This window comes from Atractosteus spatula, chromosome 7, assembly GCF_055471065.1.
Source record: "Atractosteus spatula isolate fAtrSpa1 chromosome 7, fAtrSpa1.hap1, whole genome shotgun sequence".
In the NCBI taxonomy this organism is placed as follows: Eukaryota; Metazoa; Chordata; class Actinopteri; order Semionotiformes; family Lepisosteidae; genus Atractosteus; species Atractosteus spatula.
In genome coordinates, this window is record NC_142712.1 from 39,626,695 (window position 1) to 39,643,615 (window position 16,921).

At 44.3% G+C, this 16,921-nt stretch overlaps 1 protein-coding gene across 3 annotated transcripts; it reads left to right on the top strand.

Moving 5' to 3' along the window:
- Positions 1–766: 766 nt before the first annotated feature.
- On the top strand, positions 767–12,989 carry irag3a (inositol 1,4,5-triphosphate receptor associated 3a). Of its 3 annotated transcripts, none has more exons than XM_088921580.1 (16): positions 767–868; positions 1,412–1,470; positions 1,904–1,965; positions 2,746–2,804; positions 3,524–3,575; positions 4,021–4,090; positions 4,235–4,262; positions 4,773–4,913; positions 5,468–5,599; positions 6,128–6,275; positions 6,995–7,038; positions 7,284–7,334; positions 10,019–10,116; positions 10,997–11,128; positions 11,460–11,582; positions 12,629–12,989. In XM_088921580.1, exons 1-16 carry the CDS (start codon positions 770–772, stop codon positions 12,777–12,779), a joined length of 1,449 nt encoding a protein of 482 aa, XP_088777706.1. In that variant the 5' UTR covers positions 767–769; the 3' UTR covers positions 12,780–12,989. The 3 variants fall into 3 exon arrangements, with proteins under 3 accessions (XP_088777706.1, XP_088777707.1, XP_088777708.1); XM_088921581.1 differs by having other exon boundaries at positions 2,749–2,804; XM_088921582.1 differs by lacking the exon at positions 767–868 and adding an exon at positions 922–996 and having other exon boundaries at positions 1,908–1,965; positions 2,749–2,804.
- The last annotated feature ends 3,932 nt before the right edge of the window (positions 12,990–16,921 follow it).

Genomic DNA, 16,921 nt, shown 5'->3' on the forward strand with positions numbered 1-16,921 from the left:
GTAACAAAGAGGGTGGAAACCGTTAAACTCCTTACGATATACATCCCTTACTCCTTCACATCTGTTGGTTGCATGAACAATCTGGGCAAATTTATTTTTGCAAATTTTAATGACCTGCTTAAGGCCAAACCTCAGGAATTACTAAAGATAAAATATCTTTTACAGGCTGTCATTCAGAGTGGAGCAATGAGAAATGGGTGTGAATAGCCTGACTTCTGAGTACGAACGTTTTGGACATTTAAAAAACAATAGAGCACAAAGAACGACACTCACTTCCACAGCTTCATTACTTCAGCAGGTTGGCAGTGGAGTAGAAATGGAAGTTCTATGTGTTGTCCAGTCCAGTGCTGTCCAGTATCGGGCTAGCTCTCTGAGCTGGCAGTAAGGGTGTTGGCTCGCAGGACTGTTACGGCTCTTTGCCTGGCTGCCCGATTGCATTCTCAGTCAGCTCCTCTTGTCTGTAACTGGGATGCTCTGTATTGTTTCTCATTCCCTCATGTGCTTAAATTAGCAGGCTGCAAATCATTGTACTTGATGAGTGATCTGTTTCTGAATCTCCTCAAGTTAGTACTGTGTGTTCTTTCTTGTTTTCTTCTTTAAATCTCACTTTCCTTCCGTCCCTCAGTTTCCTCTTCACTGTAACTGTTAACTCTACACTGTCTACCTTCTCTCTCTCCTTTCATTTTTATCTGTCTCCTTTGCTTTGCTGCCTCTCTCTTTCTGTCTCTGCCACATCCTCTCTCTGTCTCCGTCTCTCTCAAGGAGCAGAATGAGTGGTTCCCCACCCCGTTCCCCCCCAGTGCTCCAGCGCTCCCACTCCCTCTCCTCCCTGCCTCCTTCCTGGGACCCCTGGCCAGACTGGACACAGGTATCCAAACACTCGGTGGGACTGGGTCTGGGGTCAGGAGGTGCGAGCCTCATGAGGAGAGCAGGCTGGAGTCTACCCACGTGAACACGCTCCAGCCCAAGAAAGATGTTAGCATGGTCTTCCGCTAGGTAACCCCAAACAGAGAGTGCAGGGCACCCTGAAGAGGGAAGAGCCAAATATTGAAGATGGGAAATATACTGATTTAAATTGATTTATCAATTAGTTGATTAATTTACAAACTAAATCAAGCAGGAAGGCTGGAATTGAGGTACCTGGTCCATGTTTATTGCTGGAGATAGCCCAGCTCTGGCATGGTTCCCCACAGGCCCCTTGAAATTATTAAGATCTTGGGAATGTGGTTTTTCCTACTCAAGGGCAGGGGTGGGGTCCAGAGGAGAGGCCAGGCTCATTGCAACTCAAGTATAAGGAGTAATTTTTCTCCCATTTTGGAGAGGGGGCCTGAGGTGTTCTTGGGAAGGTCAATGACACCTCACAGAGGAGGGTAGTCTGTTGTCTAACCCCTGTCTGACTCCGTGTGGACAGGGCAGTGGGAATGAGCAGAATCCTGGGACACAGGACACCTACAACACTTCATTACCCAGGTGAGCTTTTACCTCCATAGTTAATCTGGTGTTCGTCATAAAGAAAATGAATGAAGTTTGTTTTCACTGAAATTAGCCATGAATTTTAGAAGTAGTTCAAGTGGGTAGCTGCATCAGCATGCGCAGGCTGCAAAGGAACAATTAATAGGTTTATTCCATGCTGAAAAGAGAAGAAAGAAAACGCAGGTTTAGGCAGAGAATGTGGGTTTTTCCATTTGTGGGGGGATGGGTTCATCATGTATGTTAAGGCTCCAGTGGATATCGTGAAATCAGTACATCCAGTATAATGCCACAGGAACATACCGTACATGGATAAAAAGTTGTAGAGCTAGAATTGGTACTAGTGACACAGAGAGGTTCACTCTGGGAACACTTACAGTTGTATGTAGTCAGGTTGCTGTGTTTAGTGTTCGGACACTGTTCTCTTTTTCAGTAAGAAACAGCTGAGACAGCAGGCAAAAGACCTGGAAGTCCATCACACGAGTGAAACAACAGGTATCTCTCCTTGACCTTGTCTGGATTAAATTGCAATACACCTTAGACAACTGAGATCAAGACTCAATCTTGTTTTCATAAACCGATAGACCACACATATCATTTTGGAGAAATGCACATTTCACTGGCCAGCTGTGTCTGGAGTTATCAGATGACTCCAGAGTAACTCCAGTAACAGGACAATGTGGGTGAGTTCAGGTCTCACAAGGACACTCTCATTATCCGTCATAGAAACGGAAGAGGAGTATTTTTGGGAAAGGGAGCATGAAAAGAGTGAGAGAGAAATATTGACAACATGGAAAAGTATACAATAGCAAGGCATAACTATGGTCAAATCATGGAATATAATCCTGAAATATATTTTCTTAAGGCTGATCTCAATTTCAGAACTTAAAGTACTGTGTTCTCACAAATGTTAGGGTGTCTGAAAACTGCAAAAGGAGCTGCATGTCATCATATTACTGTGATGCAGCTTTCGTCTCAATGTATCAATGCCTTACCTCCTGCCTTGCTGATGCCAATATCCAACAGCAGGACATAGGCTAGATACAAATAGATCTTTCCTTTCCATTTTGATTCTGAGAATATCTGTTTTCCCTTAAACCCCTTTGAACCTTTGTCAGGGTAAGACTAGTAAGACTAGAAAAAGAGCTAATGTCATCGAGAAGCTCTGTTTTTGTGGTCCAGAATTGTACTCTGGGAGGTAGACAAGAGCGAGTGTCTGGGGTGTCTGGGGTTTTCAAAAAAACCTGTGATTGAAGCCCCTGTGTGTGTCTCCAGCAGGCTGCAGGCAGGACCCCACCCCAATCCAGGAGGTGATCAGCACAATGAGTGGCCAGGTGAGCAGTGCCCACCTGAGTGCCGGTGTCCTGCTGGGGGAATCCCGTGATGAATTCAGACCAGAATCCTACTGTAACCCAACAAGATAAGAATCCCAGTGCTTTGCCAAGAGTGTGCTCATACCTTCACACAAAACCCGATGCATGTGAATCTCCAGACTGTTCTTTGGAAGCGTAAATAAAGAACAGTAATAAATCAGACTGAAGGCACTTAAGAGTAGCCTGAGTACAGAGGAGTTTCCAGCGCAGACATCCTGTCACTAACGCTCCTGATCAGCCGGAGCGTGAAGGCACGGGATGCAGACACTGGAGGGTGCACCCTAGCTCTGACACTGACACCCTGATATTTGACAGGGAGACAGGTCATGTGACACACCCCCTGTAACCTGCACTGCAATATCTGCTATCCTGTATTCCACAATTTTGCTAGAATAAATTAATATGCCTTGAAATAAAACTGTCCAGGGATTTGGATAAAAGAAGGTTAAAATGTGCCTTCTAAAAAACTCAATCAACAAATAATTTTTACTCCTATTGTCGCTTTCCCATGGTTGTTCTGATAGCAGGAGGATACTATTCTTGTATGAAGAGTATTTTTTGCTTGAGTCTTCCTGGCTTCCCACTCCCCTAAAAACCACAACAATACTCTGAAGCAGTGAGCTGTGCTGTGAAACTGGATGTGTCTCCTCTCTAACTGTATCCCCGTATGACTCACTCAGCGCCCCAGCGGCTCCATGGACAAAGAGAGAGGCAGTGGGGAGAGTGAGGAAGGTAGGACTGAGCGACAGCCTTGAAATCACTGCGGGGGCTGGCAGTGTGCGCTCCTTCAGCAGCCGGGAGGAGGAAAGAGCTGTCTCTCCACCTGGGGGCAGGGTTATCCAGAGTTTCTGCACACTTTTGTATCTGATGAGTCTTCACCAACAGCAAACCTTGTCTATATATGTATAACACAGCTATGTCCAATTACACTGTTAAAAATATTTATAAATACATAACCCAGACCTTAAAAATAGATTACTTAAGAGTTATTTAAATGTGTTTAGATGCATTTTTTTTCAAAATGCAGTATTGATTCCTTAGGGCAGTGAACCGACAGTTTGTTTAAGACACATATTAGGGTGACCAGAGCTTGCGACCAGTGTCCTTGCAGTTTCTGCAGCCCGGTGAGACACAAACTGTCCTATTCCTGATGATGTCCTTTGTGTGACCCCCTCAGATTCAGATTCTGATGACCTGGGCACTTCCTTGGATGAACAGTCCATTCTGGAGCGACTTGGCCTTAATAGGTACCTGTGATACTGCTGTCCCAGCATGTCCCAGCATATATATCCATGCACATCCCGCAGAGCCATAAACTGTGCTTACTCTTCTTACCTGGCTACTGGAAATGAGTTAAAAAATAATGGCAGTGTCCTGTGTCTCTCCCTCAGCATGCAGCTGACAGAAGAGGAGACAGAGGTGAGTTCCGGAATTCTCCTCTTCTTCCTCCGATGTTCTGTTTCAGTGCAAAACATTTAGGGATTTTTTGGAGGGGAGGGGGGGTCATGTGTGTTTACTCATCTGTCATGGAGACAAGCTTAAATCTCAATTGGGGAAAGTGGGCATTGGCCAAATCAGCCAGATGTTGCCAGATTTAGGCAGATTTTATGACCACTTCAGGAACTTCAATGCCTTTGGAAAGACTAACCAGGCCCATTCTCGTGCGGGGTGGGGTTCTAACTAATCTCACAGATGACTCTTCAGCCAAGCACTAACAGCACATGTCTGAACCTGCGGTTCCTCTCTTGCTGAGCAGGATTACTTTTAGAACCACACATCTTCAGTAGTTAAACCTAACCTTGCATAGCGTCAGGGTCCGAATCAGCTCAGTTTCTTGGTTTCAGGGTCACTGTCGGTGGGGTTGGGAGGGTTCCTGCTTGGCCCTGCTGCCTGGGCCTTCACAGCCCCCTCTCTTGTGTGCCCGTGTAGTCTGCCTTTGCCCAGCTGTCCCTGGCATTCCGCTGCGACCAGTACACCCTGAAGAGAAGGCTGCAGGCCGAAGAGAGAGCCAGAGACGTCGCCGAGGAGAACTTCCGCCAAGAGCTCGAGAACGGCCGGGCCACGCTGCAGGTATGGAGAGGCAGGGAGACAGGAAGGGACCGACGGAACCTGTTAAAATTGGAAGAGAAGAGACAAAACGTGAAACTCTCTCACAAAGAAACAACAAAGAGGACTAGTGCCTCAATTTTCAATCCAAGTTCCATTGCATATTAATTGATTTTGTGGTGGTGTTTTATTCCTGACAGATACCCCAAAAGTACCTTGATATTGAAGTACAGTTTGTTTTACCTCTTAAATATAGGAGGCAGTATGTCTTACTGCTATAGCTGAATGTTCCCCAAGATCAGTGATATTCACTCCTGGTACTGTAGGGTTGCATTCCACCTGATTACAGATGTTATTTACATTCCTTAAGGATTAAAGACCCAAAAAACAGGGGTAATTAAGACCAATTAAGTCAACAGTTGATTCACATCATTGATCCAAGAGTCCAGGGTGGAATGAAAGCCAGAAGACATGGCCACTGTCATGACCAGGAATGTCAGCGGCCAAGACACAGAAGTACCACTAGTGCTCCTTTCTCAGTCCCTACTAAGTAGGTGGTGTCATGTGTTGTTTGGCAGACCCTGAAAGGCCTGTTTGTGGACAGCAAGCGTGGCAGGATCTTGCAGAAGCTGGAGCAGAGCCTGGAGGTCCTGTCCAACACCATAGAGCGCATTTCCAGCACCGCGGAGCTTCTGGGGGCTGTGCACCAGGTGACAGCATGACAACGATTACACATGAGAGAAGGACATTTGGCCTATCTAGCTCATTTGGATTGCCCCCTTATTGCACAACCCACTGCTAGTATGAGAACTCCATCGGTTCCTTGTCTTCCTGTGTAGAACATAGCAAAGCATTTCACTTCACCAATCCCTCCTATTGCTTCTTGAGTGACCTTTTGTTACAAACGTATTACCTTCAATGCAAACTCTTCTGAATGCTGCTGCAATGCTTGCAACACTACAAAGCATGTAGTGGTGTTTTTCTGGTATTCATATCCCCAGTGTTACATTTCTGCATTTTACCAATTAACCATCCCCTGTAGTTACTGAGCTGTCTTTTCAGTCTTGTTGATTCTGCCTGCCAAATTCGACACAAGTCATTCAGTCTCAAGACATGAATGGATCAACCATGGACACAGCAAGTGGTGCTCTGACAGGGAGGGATGCAGGTGTATCTCCATCTCTGCCAGGTTTGTCTGTTTCACCTCTCTGCTCCTCTTGTGGTTCTCCGTCACTCAGGAGGCACGAGTGAGCCACGCAGTGGAGCTGATGGTTGCTCACGTGGAGAACCTGAAGCGGCGCCATGCGCGCGACCAGACCGAGCTGGAGGAGACCAAGAGGATGGTGCAGAGGAACTCTCGCAGCCGTCGCCTCAGTGAGTCGCAAGGTGAGTGCTGCCCCCTGCAGGCTGGGGTGACTGCTGTACATGCAGACAGACCAAAGTCTTGCAATGTTGTTAGAAACAGCTTTTGCATGAAAAAAGTCAATCGCAGACCCATGAGGACTGGAACACTCCAAATCTTAAGTGACAGACACTACAAATGTGACAAGGTCCTACACATTTTATAGTTAGCACTGCTGAAGTAAAAAAAAACATAACTTAATGAATAGATAATTAGCTAATTACAACTTTGAAAATCAAGCCTAGTTAGTGTTTTTGATAGAAATCAAAACCAGGTAACTTGTAGTCTTTGAGAAATGGAGACTTCCTCTTTGTTTACCTTAATTTTCCTGCCTTTATGTAGGAGTTCTGATGCATTTTATTTTCTTCCTTAACTTTCCTAAAAAAGCTGGTCTTCCACAACTCCCAGTGCTAATTCAGAAAAATATATGTCCAGGAGTAAAAGGAACAGTCTTGCATTAGTATTTATAATAGTTAAATTAAATTGCATCAAGGTTTATTCTGTGCGTTTTCATTTTGTTAATGACTACAGTGATTGAAGGTCGCTCATTAATAAGAACGATCACATTTCAATGATGAATATGATGTTGCATGAGCCAGTGAAAGTGCCCTTCTTCATCCCTAGCATTAACCTGGATATCTGAGCCAGCAGCTGAGGGCCGATGCTGACAAGAACATGATCTTCTCAATATCTTGTCTTTCAGAAGAAGGCGACCTGAGGCAAAAAATATACCTGAGACACTCCCAGGTAAGAGCCTAGACCTCAGCTGGAGTTCAGGGACTGTGTCTCCAGGAACTTGAGATTCACTTTGTCTAAAATCACAAAGGCGGCACCAACCACAGCTGTCAGGTTGAGTGAGAGTGGATGTGAATGATGATTGATAATGGCCCTGTTGGATATGGTTCACTCGTGACTCCTGATTTCCTCTGTCCTGTAGTTTTCCATTCCTGCCTACAGGTTGTCCCTCTGATTACTGTTCCTCTCTCTCACAGCACGGTGCTCGGCGCAGGGTCAGCATCGCGGTGATTCCCAAACAGGCCCAGGTAAGACACCTAGACTGGGAGCCACTCTCTCCCTGCACCCAGGTGAAGGAACCCACCACTGCACATGCAGAGAGCCTCAGCATCAACTAGCTCTTGCCTGACCACCACTGCCATGCAGGTCTCCAGAGCACTGAGCTGCACTGAGCTGGACTGAGCAGATCACCACCACAGTGCTTCTGTTCACTCTACTGGAGGGGTAAATTGCTCTGAGCCTCACACTGAAGGAAAGAGACAAGGCCCTCTTTGTGGCTAATTAGATGGCTCATGCTGGGCATGTCCAACCAGCTGAGCTGCTGCAGTTTTTAGAGCAGGCTTGTTCCTTCATGCACTTCGTCTCCAGCTGGTTGACTGCAACTTAGCGTTTGATGCTGGGCAGCACTCGCAACACCTGCAAATTTCCTTTCAGTTGTGTTATTATTTTTTTTCGCCACCTAACTTTCAAGGCTTGATCTCCAGCTGTTTTTACAGTACCTGTTGCTGTTGGTAGCTGTTGATTTAAGAGATCTCCGAAGCACTGCCAAAGGGCAGCATTAATGAAACCCTTGGACAGGAAGACAAGTGAGCTCTTTCAGGAATAGAATAAATATAGAACAGACAGCAGTACTCCAGGCTCAGCTCTCCTCAGCTTGCATTAGAATCTGAAGAAACAAACAAATGAAACGGCCCTTTAATGCATGTGAGAAACCTCTGGCACTGTCTCTGTGTAAGATGCCAACAGCAGTATTGCCTAGATGTTGATGCCGAAACCTTTTACATACTGAGATCAAGATCACTGGCCACATTTTCCTCTGCCCTTCTAAATAAGGCGCTGTTTCAGAACTTGCCATACAGTGATTGGCACACACTCACAGGACATACACACGGTGTGGAGCGGTGGCTCTGTGGCTAAGGATCTGCGCCTGGGGCTGGAAAGTTGCTGGTTCATATCCAGCGGCCGGCAGAGGAATCCTACTCCACTGGGCCCCTGAGCAAGGCCCTTAACCCCAACTGCTCCAGGGGCGCTGTACAATGGCTGACCCTGCGCTCTGACCCCAAGCTTCTCTCCCTGTCTGTGTGTCTCATGGAGAGCAAGCTGGGGTATGCAAAAAGACAAATTCCTAATACGAGAAACTGAATATGGCCCATAAAGTGATCTCATCTGATCTTACCTTATCAAAAGGAAGTCCATTGCCTTATTAAAGGAAACATGCTTCCTTTGTGATATCTCAAGGCAGTGAGACTTGCGCACTTGTATTATTAGCTCTGTTGAAAAAAATACAGTGAAATGTCTGCTTTGAGCACCAACCACTTTCTCAAAGCCACTGCTAATGTTTTTTATTTTTTGTTTTTTTATGTTAAAACAAAACAGCCATAGAATTGTGCTTAAAGAAGGAAACACGATGAGTGACGAAGAGAAGAGAGCAAAAAGTCTTAGACGTTTGCACGATGGTGTAACGCTAAGAATCGAGTTAGTGCTCCACCAGCTCCCCCCACCCCACTTCCTCTGAGCTGCTGTTGAATTGTCAGTGTGCTGAAATGTGTTGCACGCTGACAGCTGGGGTTTTGTGGTGCGCTTTTCAAAGACAGAGGCAGCAGGGACTGGGGCAGGCAGCTGGGCTCAAAAAACCCTCACTGCTGCTAAGGAGATTGGAAAAAGGGAGGCAACATTGCACATTATACATGGTGAACAACTGCACATCAGCAAGAGTAGGATCACAGGTGGGTCAATCAATCAGTTTCTGTTTAGTATCATGCCCTCAGTAATACATTGCCACAGGGTGCTTGTGAAGTGATACACGTGATCACAAGTACATGACGAATAGATGGGAGGGATCTTGTGCAAACCAAGCGCAATCTCTCATCAGGATCTCTGCAGCTGTGAGGGGAAGAGTACGTCATTTCACGTTGTGAAATCGCTAATTTTTGCTACAAAAAATAATCACATTGCCAGTATTCAAAGAGGGGTTCCCCACTATTTACAGGATTATTTCAAAACTCCCCCCAGGCATCAGCATTGACTCCTCTAATAAATGGATATATTCCTTTTAGAGGAAACACTGAGAAGGAGAAATACTCTTTCCATATGCAGTTTTGATATTGATCCGGGAAGGACAATATCTAAACTGCTTTCTGGAGCAGCGTGTGGAAATGTGTGATTTTACTGTCAGTGAAATTAAATAAATCTGTTCAAGAGCCAAACATCTTTAAAAGAGTGGATTTCACCTGCACCTTTATCAAATTAAAATATTAAGCAGATTCACTGAAGAAACCAGTCATCATTTGGAGAAACTGTCTACATAAAAGCTGTAATATTGTGTAACACAGGTATTAAGTATGACTACCACTTCTCTTAATTGGTGGATTGCCTTGATTGTGTTTACATGTTTTGTGAAACCAAACTTTTAAACCCAAAGAGCTCTTAAGAGAGGAAAATGAAGAGAAAATTACACTGAGGCACCTTTTCTTTACACCACTGGTTGCTGTAAGTAAAGTTAGAGTGACATCAAACTGTGATAAGGTCATTAAACACAGTTTTAGCCCTTACACAGTATATTCCTGGAACTGAAAGATGGAGTATAGATAAGATAATGTAATGAAAAAGTTTTTTTCTTCCAGGCTATCAGGGTGTGTAATTTCACCCGGCATCAACCAGCAATCTCACAGCATGTGGTTCTTGATCTCACAGCACGTATTTCCTCCTCCAGCTGCACAGCTCTGATTCCAGAGGCTCAGACGATGGGAAAAGCAGTGTGGAGACAGATTTCTTCTGGGCTCTAGGGGAGGACAGCCAGCCCAGCAGCAGGTATGGAATGGGGATAGGTCCCAGGAGGACAGAATTCTTCAAGGACCTCCACTGTGCCACTGATTGTTTTCTCTAGATCACACACACAGACTGTATAATTGTGTGTCATGGAGTATCAAATAGCATCATGCCCATGACATTGGGGGTATTTCTGACCAGAAGATCCTGTTATGAAGTCTTCATGGATCCCTCTCAGTTCCCTCAGTATAAGGGAGTATCAAACAGCAGCATGCCCAATATAATTTCTGACTAGAAGGTCCTGTTAGATTAGCTGCTTCTGTATAAACTGTAAATAGAGAAGCTTGTCTAGATAAACAATCACTATAATTTGCTAAAGTGTCTCCCTGATGAGCAAAAAAAATCTAGCTTGAAGTAGTTTATACAGATTGCTTTAAATGCACCCTAACAATTCCCTTGGGGTCTGTGGCAGAACGTTCATCACACTACCACTTCGTATTTAATTCCAATAGAAGGTTCATCTTCCTAAAATGATATTAATAAGGAAATCACAATGGTTGTATGGATTGTGTACTCACCTAAACACAGGTTCAATAAATATATATTGTTCAATATAATATACAACAGGTTCGATAATACTTGTCTATTATTTATTGTATATGTGTATTTATTGAACCTGTTGTATAACTATGCGTTCGACCCACTCTACATGCATTTCAATGGTGCTTAGTCAATGTCCTAACAAACTGATGAGGATTTGATTTAGTCACAGTCTTCATTTCTGAGGAGAGTAAGCAGGGGTCTGTAGCTTTTTGATAGGGTTGGTATAAATGTCTTCCTCGATACAACCGATCTTAATCTTCACTTAAGCTTCACCAGTTTATGTCTCCTTCCTCCTGTCTGCTTCACCTGCTCACTCCAGGCAGCCGATAGTCCTGCAGGAGGCATCTACAGACAGCAGCTCCCCAGGGGGGCAAAGGGACCCCTCCCCCCTCCCAGCCACAGGACACCCTGGAGACAGCCACTGCGAAAAAGAGGACTTGTGTTCTAACAGGTAGAGCCCAGAGCCGGGAATGTCAGTGAGACAGGTTTCACCCAGGACGCCAGGGCTCCAGAACATCCTGCAACTGCTTCTCTTATATATTTTTTGATAAATCACTGGTTGTACTGTATGAAAATTAGATCAAATCAGTAAAAGAAGAAGTGGAGCTTTGCTGATTTCCTAAAAATGAGTTGCCCATTGACTCTGGGTAAAGAATTTTAAATATAAGCAGTACATGGTGAAACAAGAAGAGAAACGAGCTTTACGGGAACTGGATTGCTGGGGACCTGAGTCTCACTGCTCTGCATGCCGCTCTCTCTCTTTCTCTGGCCGGCTGTGTCAGGTCGGCCCAGCAGACACTGCGATTCCGGCGCAGGAGCAAGGAGGTGATGCAGCCGGGCCTGGCTGGGGAGGGATTGGAGGCGTTGGAGGAGTTCAGTGACCATGACACCTTTGCTCAGAAAAGGTAGGACCCCTCTCACACAACAGCACCTGGCCCTAAATTCTCAATTGCTTAATCTTTTTTAATTTGTCCAATTACCACTGTTGACAGGTCTTTACATCCTCAGAATACTCCAAGATTCCCTGCTAATCCTGCAGGACTGCATCTCTCCTGGATCAGAGGATTGCACCTATTTTTCTGTACTGTTCTGCTTAAGATTTATAGACAGGTTTTTTTTGGATAGCAGACATCTGATCGCCAGTGGAAATTCTTCAGACAGGGATCCCCACTGGAATGATGTTGAGGGCACGCAGTCCTGTCCAATCTGGTTGTAGGAGCTCTGTGAAACACAGAATGCAAAATATGATTGAAGAAAACCCACCCAGACTGCATTAATATCCGTTGCTCAAATTCAAAGCCTCCACATTGTTTAAAATGCAGTGTATCAGTGAGCAGATGTATATTATCTTTACTTTGTCTCAGTGTAACAAGAGCAAACCAGTCCACCATGTGCCAGGCTGTGGTGTTATGCATTCTTTAAATTCACTTGGGAATTTGCTTCCTTTTTAAAAACCAACATGTCTGTTCTTATCCATATAGGGTAAAGCAGCTTTTTCTCTGCACACTCTCATTGGTCTAATGTAAGAGGTTGACTCTTGCAAGTCATTTGATCTCTCTGTTAGTGATAGCAACAGTACGAAAAACAAGCTGGATCAGGAATACACAGCTCCTGTCCTAAAGAGTCATTATATCTCCTGATCTCTTTATGCCATCTCAGCCCATAATTGAAGTTTTTTACTGAACTGAGCCTTACTACTCTTGTTCCATGTTGATAGCTGTTGGTTATTTAAAGAGATCTCTCAAACATCCAGAATGGTGGCCTGCAGTTTAGGTTCCTTGGAGCTAGTTTGAGATACTTAAAAGAATGAATGCCTTGACATAACACTAGATCACATTTTGCTAATTTAATGGCAAATGTCCAATAAAATTGCAGTGCTACATTAAAAGAAGCATGTGCTTAGACTCTGGGCATAGCCATTCCATGTAACTTGGACCTCATATCATTGCAGGTGTGCCCACTCCATTGAGCGGCGCCCCCTGCTGCACGGGCTGTGGCAGTGCGGCTGGTTCCTCCTCTGGCTGTTCCTCATGGCAGTGGCCTGCACCCTGCTGACTGCCATCTTGTTGTGGCGTCTGCGACCTCTGAACCTCTGGGCATGACTTCTGTGTGCCACTGGCCCGTCCTCCGACACACAGGATCTCTGGCCCCCCGGCCTCTCTGTCCTGCTCGTTAGACTCTGCCATTGCAGAGTGCAGGATGCTATGACATCACCCTTATAAAGGATTATCATGGTGCAGTATTTTAAATGAAGAGTAAAGCCTAATATAGCACAGTGAAATGTAATGCAGAATTATGGTAAAAGCAATGGTTTTGAAACAAAGTGGAATAAAGGTTAAGTAAAGTAAATGCATGGTAAATGCACATTTTTAGTTTCACCTGAGAAAATCCACCTACTGTATGTTTTCAATCTGTTGTGCAATTCACGAGCAAGGCTTCAGGTTTTGACGGAAACTGAAACGGGTTTGGTCTATAGAAAAGGTCTTTAAATATGAGAGTTTATAAAAATGTCCTGGAATTAGTTGCTACTGATGTTTAGCTACTGACCTACATTTCCCAGTACATGCATAGAACACTATATTATACCTTAAAAAGGATATGCTCATTGGAAGGAATTTACTTTTAATTGTGATATGAAGACATTCTTTAGTGTGAAACGGTAAATGTCTCACCAGCTGACAAGACACGCCCTATTACTGTTACTGCACTCCTGCCACATGTGACTCTAATAACAGGCCGAGCACTTCAGATTTCTGTGAGTCACGTGCTGTGAGCAAATAAAGGAGAGAGCACCAGCGATGAACCACACGAGAGCCAGGGGTTTCATTACTGCAGTCAATGGATCGTGTGTGGCAGCCCTGTTCACGAAGATCTCAATTGCAGAAACACAGCTAACAACATAACTTTCCAGGACCAGCAAAAGCATAATAGGTAAGGTGCTAGTGTTGGGTTTGGATCTAACCTATTATTCTGCCAAGACTGCATTATACTACAAACCAGGGACCTGGTGCTTGGAGTCCAGAATCTAGCAGTGTTTCTAGGTCTCTGTAAATCATAAGTTGCTGAAGGCTGTAAAGGGAGAGCATGGTCAAGTTAGGCCTGAATGAGATTAATCTAACACTTCTCTCAGGTGAAGAGCTGTCTTCAGGTGACACAGAAAACCCATTGGATTCCCCCCCCCAAGCACTGGAGCTGAGAGTTCAAGAATGAACATTATGTACCATCTCTGAGGCTAGGTTCAAGAAACTTGATTAATTTTGAGAGGACACATGGGTTTTAATAATTTTTTAAAAGCTGATTTGTAAACAGGTGTTTAATGTTTATTCAAAACTGATGGTGAGTTTAAATTGTTTACTACTGAAAATCTGTTGCTTCCAAAACCACATGCAACACGGTGGTGTCCATTGACAGACCAGACAGTAAAACTGCCTTGGACAGCACGCAGCATTGCTGTAAGGTGTGCTCATTTCCAGTTAAGGACTCTGTAGCCAGGTATATTGCTGTGCTGAGCAATAAGAAACGTGATGTGCTGGCTGAATGAAGGAAACTCCTCTCAGTACCATTAGGAAACAGCCTGCTTTTATTCATATTCTGAAACTTAACTTTGTCTAGCACAAGATCTTATACAGCTTTACAAATATCGTCGATCCCCTAATGATTCTGTGCCATATGATGTACTGTGCAGGAGGCAGGGATAATAAGACATGTCAAAACAAGACTTGAGCCTGTGCTTTCTTAGTGCAAAACACTTTCTCTTCACCAAGGCCACACGTTTAAGAGGACATCAGACTCAATTAGTTCAGGAGATAGAAAGAGGATCTGCAATCTCAGAGGTGGGTTGGAATTAATGAGTAGGATCTATGTGCCAAAACGCTGGTTTCTTGTCTGTTTTGTTGTTTGAAAACACAGCTGGGCTGAGCTGATTCACCTCTGCCTAGCACTGGGGAAGTTGTCAAAACTTGATGCTCACCTGATGTCTTCACTCTGCAGTTCTGTCTTGTGAAACCTGTGTAGTTCCCTATGAGCAACATCCACACTAGTCACTGTTGCTTCATTTTCACCTGTGGATTTTGCATTTAATACCAGTATCTTCTGTGCGTTTGTTTGAGCTGGAAAATGAAATTTGTCACGAATATCATACCCTTGCGGGTATAGTCTTAAACAGTTGCACACAATTGCATGTTCTTACAAAAGAGGCACGTCTTAATACTTCGTAGCAGTCCTTAAATAAACATGCGTACCATGGGATGTGTAAAGATCCATCCCGCTTTTCGAGCCACGTATGTAAAAAGCTTGAATTTGCAACTTTATGAACAACACGAACACTGTTGTTGCACTTTTTATGCAAAGCACATTCGTCAACGTGAAAAAAGAACCAGGATGTTTTTAAGGGGCACTATGTACAAAGTTGACACAGGTAGTTCATAACACATCCGAGAAGCAACACTGGAAAGTCCACCGTCTCACACATGCAGACCGCGGCATTATTTGAAAAATATTTTTATTTTCACATAACAGAAGTGAACATATATCTAAATTCTTTAATGAACTGTCACTATACTTTGTATTTACAGGGTTCTTACGCGCAAACATGAAACGATTAGCTCACAGTCCTTTTATCTTTGTGTTTCTGGTGTAGAATACAGCGTGAGGGCACACCTTGACCTCTGAAGACATATATACTGTAGGCGCCTTTGTTAGATCGTCATATTTCTCCCAGGTGAAGTCTCTCTTTTGCAGTATGCAATGTAATTACCCAGGACGTTTGCTTGTCCAGCTCCATGAAGTTGACCCCCACGCAACAAACAGCACCAATGACGAAACCCATCGCATTCGTTCGTGCTGCGTTTGTGCCGGTTTGTGTCGTTGAAAGTAGCGTTTGTGCTGCTTTCGTTTTCGAGATATAGCGCCTTGTTTTTCGGCTATTCACGTGGCATTCTACAAGGAAGTTTACAGGTACCAACATACTCGGTACTTAAACTCCTGAATGTGATGAAAACAATGGGTGCAATTTGTTGTCTGAGTCTGTCTGGTCGGGTGAGCTGGATGTTTCAATATATTTCAACATAGCGCCTTCTTTTTGTCTGTGACGTACAAAAACAGCAAGGTACGGTCCGGTTTCCGTATGACGTTGCAAGGAGGCTGAGTGACGTCACGACTCCGAAAAACCAATTATATCTCGGAAACGAAAGTTTCACAAACGCAGCACTAACGAATGAGGGTGGTTTCATCGTTTGTGATGTTTGTTGGGGGGCCAACTTCATGGAGCTAGGAAGTTGCGCTCTCGAAATAGCATCGGGCTATGAAATGGAAACGCGAGTCTATCTGACCTCATAACCACAGGGAATCGCGTGCGACGACAGACGAGTACTGCTGCCCAAACTAAGCTTCCCTACGGCGTGACGTCTTTCTTTCTGTATCACACTGTTTTTATCCCTTAGGAATACAACAAGGTCGTATTTGTTGAAGGTGTTTCCCGCCCATTACGCTTACCACAATTTTTGCATATGAAAAAAAGAACAAACGTTATATGATTGTACCACGGAGAAAACAAAGAACGCGGTTCTAATACTTTGCTATAGCATTATAACTCACAGAGATGGAAGAGAACTTCTTGAGATTTCTAAATGCCATTATTAAATGCAAAATGCTTTATGTTTACTCTACTTTAGAGACAGCCAGTGTTGTCTCAGCCGCAATCAAGGAGGACTGTAGACAGGTTACACATTTTCTGACTATCAGTTAGCTTTATAACCACGGACCCATTCTGACAAGCGTTCTGCACCTGACCTCAGGTTTCACTTTGACTGCAGTCGAAAGTAAGTAAAATGACACTCTCATCTGATCTTTGACGATTTGCGTATTTAAGCTGCAAATATGGAACAGTTAAACAGTTAAATGTAGGTGATACCGTTTGATAAAACAATACGTGTTTTATTTAATGGCATCAATTGATTGCGTGTCGGCGCCGCCTCTTTGACAGTTCTCAGCTCTCAGGTTCTGTTCAGTTCGGTTCTCCTCGGGCTCGCGTGGGTTTTCTGCGGCTGCAGAGAGTCCCTTCCACCCGTGTAGCTACCTGGGCTTCCGGGAGAAGCTTCTAATTATTACGACCCTTTCCAGGAACGAACGCCCTTCAGATACGAGATGGGCGTTTAAACTATTATGACCAATGACTATCGGTGTGGTTTAATTGTCATAATGAAGGGTAGCAAAGCCAACAGTAGTGTGTAATTTGACACGGTCT

Bases quoted from the DNA above. Each gene is read 5' to 3' on its own strand.
- irag3a (XM_088921580.1), top strand. From the start codon at position 770: ATGAGTGGTTCCCCACCCCGTTCCCCCCCAGTGCTCCAGCGCTCCCAC. The intron at 869-1,411 runs GTATCCAAACAC...CCGTGTGGACAG, and splicing joins CCTGGCCAGACTGGACACAG to GGCAGTGGGAATGAGCAGAA. The intron at 3,576-4,020 runs GTAGGACTGAGC...TGACCCCCTCAG, and splicing joins CAGTGGGGAGAGTGAGGAAG to ATTCAGATTCTGATGACCTG.